This window comes from Colletes latitarsis, chromosome 4, assembly GCF_051014445.1.
Source record: "Colletes latitarsis isolate SP2378_abdomen chromosome 4, iyColLati1, whole genome shotgun sequence".
Lineage (NCBI taxonomy): Eukaryota > Metazoa > Arthropoda > Insecta > Hymenoptera > Colletidae > Colletes > Colletes latitarsis.
In genome coordinates this window covers 21,800,150-21,808,545 of record NC_135137.1, presented here as the reverse complement: position 1 = coordinate 21,808,545, position 8,396 = coordinate 21,800,150, and the positions used below count along the sequence as shown (strand labels likewise).

The window sequence follows — 8,396 nt, the reverse complement described above, 5'->3', positions numbered from 1 at the left end:
CAACTAAACCTGGTTTCGATGAATGTTTTAGTCGGTAACACCGGTTAGATCTGGGTTAGCTCTGGGTTATGCCCGCATCTGGCTCATGATTTTGCCTTCTTCGCATACTTGTTGGCCAGATCCTGGGTTTTACTGGTTTTAATAACGTAGTAATGTGGTACCACAAAGAAGCGGGCCATAAAACTTGGATTCGGACAGTATTTTGGAGGATATCACCGGTTAGGTCTGGGTTATGTCTGGGTTATGCCCGCATCTGGCTAATGGTTTTGCCGTTTTCGCATGCTTGTTGGCCAGTACCTTGGTTTTTTCGGGTTTTAATGACGTAGTAATGTGGTACCACTTAGAAACAGTCCATTAAACCTGGATTCGGTCAGTATTTTAGAGGATAACGCCGGTTAGGTCTGGGTTAGGTCTGGGTTTTGCTTGCATCTGGCTCATGATTTTGCCTTTTTCGCATACTTGTTGGCCAGATCCTGGGTTTTTTCGGGTTTGAATCACGTAGTAATGTGGTACTACACTGAGGCAGTCAATTAGACCTGGTTCCGATCAATATTTTAGACGGTAACACCGGATTGGCCTGGGTTAGGTCTGGGTTATGCCCGCATCCGGCTTATGATTTTGCATTTTTCGCATACTTGTTGACCTGATCCTGGGTTTTTTCGTGTTTGAATCACGTGGTAATGTGGCACCACACTGAAGCATTCAATTAAACCTGGTTTCGATCAATATTTTATAGGATAACACCGGTTAGGTCTGGGTTAGGTCTGGGTTATACCCGCATCTGGCACATGATTTTGCAATTTTCGCATGCTTGTTGGCCAGATCCTGGTTTTATTTCTGGTTTGAATCACGTAGTAATGTGGTACCACACTGAATCAGTCAATTAAATCTGGTTTCGATCAATATTTTAGTCGGTAACACCGGTTAGGTCTGGGGTATGCCCGCATCTGGCTTATGATTTTGCCTTCTACGCATGCTTGTTGGCCAGATCCTAGGTTTTTTCCGGTTTGAATCACGTAGTAATGTGGTACCACACCGAAGCAGTCAATTAAACCTGATTTCGATGAATGTTTTAGTCGGTAACACCGGTTAGATCTGGGTTATGTCTGCATCTGGCTCATGATTTTGCCTTTTTCGCATACTTGTTGGCCAGATCCTGGGTTTTTTCGTGTTTGAATCACGTGGTAATGTGGCACCACTCCGAAGCATTCAATTAAACCTGGTTTCGATCAATAATTTATAGGATAACACCGGTTTGGTCTGGGTTATGCCCGCATCTGGCTAATGATTTTGCCATTTTCGGATGCTTGTTGGCCAGTACCTGGGTTTTTTCGGGTTTTAATAACGTAGTAATGTGGTACCACAAAGAAACAGTCCATTAAACCTGGAATCGGTCAGTATTTTAGAGGATATCACCGGTTAGGTCTGTGTTAGGTCTCGGTTATGCCCACATCTGGCTCATGATTTTGCCTTCTTCGCATGCTTGTTGGCCAGATCCTGGTTTTATTTCTGGTTTGAATCACGTAGTAATGTGGTACCGCACTGAAACAGTCAATTAAATCTGGTTTCGATCAATATTATAGAAGGTAACACCGGTTAGGAATGGGTTAGGTGTGGGGCATTCCCGCATCTGGCTCATGATTTTGCCTTCTACGCATGCTTGTTGGCCAGATCCCAGGTTTTTTCTGGTTTGAATCACGTAGTAATGCGGTAACACACTGAAACAGACTACTAAACCTGGTTTCGATCAATATTTTATAGGATAACACCGGTTAGGTCTGGGTTATGTCTGGGTTATGCCCGCATCTGGCTAATGGTTTTGCCGTTTTCGCGTGCTGGTTGGCCAGATCCTGGTTTTATTTCTGGTTTGAATCACGTAGTAAAGTGGTACCACACTGAAACAGTCAATTAAATCTGGTTTCGATCAATATTTTAGTCGGTAACACCGGTTAGGTCTGGGTTATGCCCGCATCTGGCTCATGATTTTGCCCTTTTCGCATACATGATGGCCAGATCCTGGGTTTTTTCGTGTTTGAACCACGTGGTAATGTGGCACCACACTGAAGCATTCAATTAAACCTGGTTTCGATCAATAAATTATAGGATAACACCGGTTAGGTCTGGGATATGCCCGCATCTGGCTCATCATTTTGCCTTCTTCGCATACTTGTTGTCCAGATCCTGGGTTTTTTCTGGTTTCGATCACGTAGTAATGTGGCACCACACTGAGGCAGTCAATTAAACCTGGTTCCGATCAATATTTTAGACGGTAACACCGGATTGGCCTGGGTTAGGTCTGGGTTATGCCCGCATCCGGCTTATGATTTTGCCTTTTTCGCATACTTGTTGGCCAGATCCTGGGTTTTTCCTGGTTTGAATCACGTAGTAATGTGGCACCACACTGAAACAGTCAATTAAATCTGGTTTCGATCAATATTTTAGTCGGTAACACCGGTTAGGTCTGGGTTATGTCTGGGTTATGCCCGCATCTGGCTAATGGTTTTGCCGTTTTCGCATGCTTGTTGGCCAGTACCTGGGTTTTTTCGGGTTTTAATATCGTAGTAATGTGGTACCACATAGAAACAGTCCATTAAACCTGGATTCGGTCAGTATTTTGGAGGATATCACCGGTTCGCTCTGGGTTAGGTCTGTGTTATGCTCCCCCCCGTGGCTGCTACCTTGGTGTGGTGGGGGGGCTTGTGTGCCCTGATGATCTCTGGAGCTATGCCGGCTGGGGTCATTGACCCCTGGCAGGTTCTACCATGCCGGACAGGTTCGGGGTGAAGGGTCAGACAAAAGTAGCCGACACTAGACACATACACACCTCGACGGACATATACATGCACATATACGCACGCTCATGCAGACATATACAGCCAGTCGCGCAAGTACACTACACTTCATAGTTACCTGAGACACATACATTATACTTACCTACACCGATGCACACAGACATACACACCCACTGGACTTGGCCGACCCAGTGGGCTAGGTGGCCAAGCCAAATAAACATGGATATGGACAACAAAAGGGATAAAGTTACCGGACCAGGGGTGCTCGGAACCCCAGGTCCCGGCCCGAGTGTTGGTGCGCGGACAGGCCGCACCGGGTCGTTATCCGAATACTGCCTAGCGTCTCTGGCGGATGCCGGGCCAGGACGCGGACTTAAGCTACCGGAGGATTGTAGGACAGGAAAGGGAAACGACAGGCGACTGACACTGGACATAGAAAGGAAGAATAACAGGAACGAGGACGAAGAACGCAAGGACACCAGCGACTCTGTGGAAGAGGTGTAGATTTTTGCTACCCCACAAAGCAGGGTACCCAAAAAAGAGGGAACAATGGACCCCTTCGTTGTCCGCAGCAGGGTGGTAAGGTCTCCAGTACGTAAGGGCTCTGGATCTGGTCACACTGCGCAGAAACCAAGGGACACCAAGTCGGCTAGGGGTCTGGTATACGAAACGGAATCCGAGGGGGAATCGGAGGCGGAAGGAATTCGAGAAGACTCAGGGGGCGGCAGGATTAAGTTGGCCATGGCCAATGTATACGCTGGCGTTAAAAAGGTTGGAAAATACATGGCGAATGTAGAAAACATAAGACCCGACATACAGCAATCCATCCTGGATACTTACCTGGAGCTTAAAAATTTAAGAAAGCATCTGAAAGAAAACAGTAATATGAGGAACAGGATGGTGGAGGAGATAGCTGAGATGAGGGAGGAAATAGGAAGGATGAGGAGAAGAGAGATAGAGAGGGAAAAGGAAATGGACGAAATGAAGAAAAGGCAGGAGGACCGTGAAAAGGAATTAGAAGGAATGAAGAGGAGAGAGAAGGATCGAGAAAAGAAGTTGGAAGAAATAAAGAGGACAGAGAAGGAAAGAGAAAGGGAGCTGGATGCCAGGGTGGAAAGAGAAAAGAAGAGGGAGAGGGAGAATAGAGAGGAGATGGAAAAAATGAGAGAGAGGGAGCGAGATAGAGATAGGGAAATACAGGAACTGAGAGGAATTGTGGGAGCAGGATTCCGGGGGGAAGCGGTCACACCGAATGTGCCTAGTAAAAGGAAGATCCGATCGCCCCCGGTGGACGGTGCTGCACAGGAGGCAGTCAGAAAGGTCAGACGGAAGGGGATGGACAAGGAAGGGTCCAAGGATAAGGAAGGGACAGACACGAGTGCTTTGGAGATTAGGAGGGATCAGGATGAAACCCCTAAGGACAAGGAGGCAACGATGGGGAAGAATGGGGCCACCAACGACAAAGGAAACGATTGGGGCGCGGTCACGAGGGGTGGAAGGGTAAGAAAAGGAAGTATTGGAGCAGAGGCAGTACGGCAGGAGACACAGGTCCAGGGAGGAAAGGGTGCCAAGGAAGCAGCAGAGAGGGGGGAAAGGAAGAGGCCCATCGGGAAATCTGAGGTCCCAAGGATTTTAGGTCCGAAAACGGAGGCGATCTGTGTAACCGCAGGAACGAAGACCTACGCGGAGGTCTTCAGGGACATCGCAGGAAAGGCCAGGACGTGCTTGGAGGATATAAGAGGGGTCAGGAGATCCAGGAAAGGAGAGTTAATCGTCGAATTTTCGAAGACGGGGTCTGCGGTAAAGAGTAAAGAGACGATATTAGGAAAACTGGGAGCAGAATACGTAGTAAGGGCCATGGTCCCAAGGGTGGAAGTTGAGATTAGGGACCTTGACCTTATATGTGAGGCTCCGGAAGTGATCGAAGGGTTTTGCAATTCTTACGGGATCGTGGAGAAGAGCGGGATAAGGGTAAAGGCACTCAGTCCTAAGGTGCTTTAGGTGCCACGCCTTTGGGCACATGAGTTACGGCTGCACGAAGAAAGACGCGGAAAGGTGTCGGAAATGCGGTGAGGATGGACATGGGATGCGGGATTGCGCGAAGGACCTCTGCTGCGTATTGTGCAGGGAAAAGGGGATCCCGGCAGACAGGAGTCGCCATGTAGCAGGGGCGGTTAGCTGCCCACAATTTAGGGAGGCCTTAAGGAGGAATAGGGCAACCGGGGGTAGTTAATACTTACCTTCTTGCGGCTACTTCAGATTAACTTAAACCACTGCAGGCTGGCACAGGACCTGCTCTTAAGGACGGCGGAGGAGCTGAGGGCAGACGTTGTCGCCATAGCGGAACCCTATAGGGTAAGGGCAAACTGGGTCACCGATACCTCCAGCAGGGCGGCGATATGGATCACAGGATTCAATGGAAGGATACACAAACAGGACAGGATCGACAGAGGGAACGGATTCGTCGCTGTTGAGGTGGAGGGGGAGACGATAGCCAGTTGCTACTACTCCCCCCGCCTCAGCAGCAGCGAATTTGCGGCAGTTCTAGGGGAGCTGGAGGAGGCCAGGAGGATTTGGAACAGGAATCTCGTGGTGATGGGGGACTTTAATGCGAAGTCCCCTGCCTGGGGTGCAAGGACGTTGGATGCTAAGGGCGGCATCCTACTGGCTGTGCTCACCAGGATGGGCCTGGAGGTTGCGGACACGTGTGGCACGCATACATTCAAGAAAGCGGGAAGGATGTCTAAAATAGATATCATTGCCTGTAACAAAAACAAGTTAGAAATACTTACATCGAGCGAAGTCCTCTCAAGATACACGGCGTCAGACCATTTGTACCTGCTACACGTGTTCGCGGGCCGTCGCCGGGTGCGACCGGCGGATCCTGGTGGGTGGAAGGTGTGCACGCTGGACGCACCCAGGATGTTACAGGTGCTGGACATGGAGACCGCGGATCTGGATTTCACGCGGCCGATGGACAGTAGGTCCATCGAAAGGGTTCTCGATGCATTCATTGTAGCATGCGATGCCAGCATGGAGCCCAGAAGGGCGGCCCCCTTTTACAGGGCCACGAAAATCTGGTGGTCTAACGAGATCGCCGAGCTGAGGACGCAAGTAAACGCGTGCCGCAGGCGGTATCAACGGGCGGCGAAGAGGAGGAGCCCTGAGACACCAGCACTCGCTGCGGCCTATAAAAACTGCAGGAAACTGCTGAATAAGGAGATCATTAAAAGCAAGATCAGGGCGTGGCGAGAGCTGTGCAGTTCGGTTGAGAGCGATGTATGGGGACGGCCCTATAAGGCAGTCATGAAGACGGTAAGGCCTAGGAAGGACCCCCCGGAGCTGACCAAAGACAAGATCAGTCAGGTACTGGAAGAGCTGTTCCCAACTGCGGCCGGTCCCAGGGAACAGGGCGTTAACCTAGCCTGGCTCGTAGGGGTCGGTAGGAGGTTGGCAACAGATGAAGAGATTCTGGAGGCAGCTAAAAACGTAAAGTTCGCGAAGGCACCCGGACGAGACCTAATACCTGGGGAGACAGTAAAAATAAGAGTAGAAAATAGACTGGAACTAGTTAAGAGCCTCCTCAATGGATGTATTGTGCAAGGGACGGTACCAGCGAGATGGAAAGAGCAGAGGTTAGTACTACTGCACAAGGATGGCAGGGACCCCAACCTTGCGTCGGCATATAGGCCCCTATGCCTAATTAGCCACTGGGCTAAATTGTTTGAATGCGTCCTTAGGCAGCGCATATTGAAAGCCCTGGGCCCTGAGGGGTTGTCCAGACGACAGTTTGGGTTCCGTAAGGGATATAGCACCCTGCAGGCGCTGTCAGAAGTACAGAAAATGGATGAAGAGGCTAAGAAAAAACGAAATTATTGCTTGTTACTCACCTTTGATGTGAAGAATGCATTTAACACGGTCCCATTCCGCTTGATAATAGAGGAAATGACTAGGAGGGGGTTCCCACCCTACCTTGTCAAGATAATCGACGAGTACCTGAAAGGAAGAAAAATTTATTATAAAGTAGATGATACCTGGTGCTGGAGATGGATGGATATGGGTGTTCCGCAGGGATCCGTCATCGGACCGCTTCTTTGGAACATCGCCTATGACGGAGTCCTGAGGGTGAAGCTTCCGAAGGGCTGTGAGAGCATCGGCTTCGCTGACGATCTGGCGTTGGTAGCCATGAGCCCTGACGAGCTGAACCTGAAAAAGAAAACGGAGGTTAGTACAAAAGGGATACTCAAATGGTTTGAGGAGAACGGGCTTAAAATCGCGCCCGAGAAGACGGAACTGATGTTCCTCAACAAGAAGAGGCATAGGGGCCCCGAGTTCGTGATCGACGTCTTACACCAGAGGATCCGTGCAGGGACGGAGGTTAATTATTTGGGTCTCACGTTCGATAAGAGCCAAATATTCAAGAAGCACATTGAGAACGTGACCAGCAAGGGCATCAAGACGATGGCAGCGCTCGGTAGGATTATGCCGAATGTTGGAGGACCGGGGCATAAGACGAGCCTTCTTTTTTATTACGTCCTGGAATCCATCCTGCTGTACGCGGCGCCAATTTGGGCACGATGGACTAGCGTCGGGGCCAACCTGAAAAGGCTTGAAAGCGCGCAGAGTCTAGGATTGATTAGGGTTACCAAGGCGTACCGCACGGTTGCGCGAATCGTCTTACCGGTGATAGCGGGCGTCATTCCGATTGCGCTGAAGATCAAGGAGAGAGGTCGGATCCAGCAGGCAGAAGAGGAGGTAAGGGAGATGCTGGGGGCGGACCATCAGGATCTTCATGCCACCATCCTCGCGGAAAGAAAGAGGGTAAGAGAGGAGACCCTAGAGGAATGGCAGGATGCATGGAATCAGGAAGGAAGGGAGAAACTAACCTATCGTTGGATCCCGAATATTGAGGCATGGCTCAAAAGACCTGTAGGACAGGTGAATTATTATTTGACACAGGCGCTTACAGGACATGGATCCTTTGCCACGTTTAGAAAAAGGATTGGAAAAGCGCAGAGTGAGTTATGCTGGTACAGGTGCGCGGTCGCGGACACGGCAGAGCACACCATCACTCGATGTAAGAAGTGGATGGGACAACGTGAGAGACTCCGTGAAGAACTACAATTAGAAGAGGAAATTAGTATTGAAGATCTGGGTACCAGGATGATTCAAGGACACGATCAATGGAGTGCGATACTGTCGTTCATTACGGAGATCATGATTGGGAAGGCCGGAACGGAAAGAGAGATGGATAGAGAGGCTAGACGTAGACGTACTAGAACATAGAAACAGAGATAGTAGCAAGAATGCCGGAATGATTTATTTCATTACTGACTGGACACACCCATGTGTACAACTTATCGAATTTATTTAACTGTTTATTATTTATGTATTTAATTATTTATTAGTGGCTTTCTTAAACATTTACTTATTACTTTAATAACTTATTCGTCACTTACTTATTTATTTACTGCGTTTTGCCTCAATATTTATTTACTTATTTACTTATTTATTTATTTACTTATTTATTTATTTATTTATTTACTCACTGTTATTTTATTTATTGATATTTTACTGACGGGATGATGACTTTACACGCCTCCC

At 48.8% G+C, this 8,396-nt stretch overlaps 1 protein-coding gene across 2 annotated transcripts; it reads right to left on the bottom strand.

Moving 5' to 3' along the window:
* Positions 1–5,825: 5,825 nt before the first annotated feature.
* On the bottom strand, positions 5,826–7,401 carry LOC143341216 (uncharacterized). 2 transcript variants are annotated; one of them, XM_076763949.1, is made up of 4 exons: positions 7,235–7,401; positions 6,827–6,998; positions 6,683–6,764; positions 5,826–6,002 (listed from the first exon to the last, which is right to left on the bottom strand). In XM_076763949.1, exons 2-4 carry the CDS (start codon positions 6,893–6,895, stop codon positions 5,878–5,880), a joined length of 276 nt encoding a protein of 91 aa, XP_076620064.1. In that variant the 5' UTR covers positions 6,896–6,998; positions 7,235–7,401; the 3' UTR covers positions 5,826–5,877. The 2 variants fall into 2 exon arrangements, with proteins under 2 accessions (XP_076620064.1, XP_076620063.1); XM_076763948.1 differs by lacking the exon at positions 6,683–6,764.
* Positions 7,402–8,396: the final 995 nt, after the last annotated feature.

Coding starts and splice junctions, on each gene's coding strand:
- LOC143341216 (XM_076763948.1), bottom strand. Junction 6,003..6,826: donor CCATCCATCTCCAGCACCAG/GTATCATCTACT, acceptor CTCCTTATTCAG/CAGTTTCCTGCAGTTTTTAT.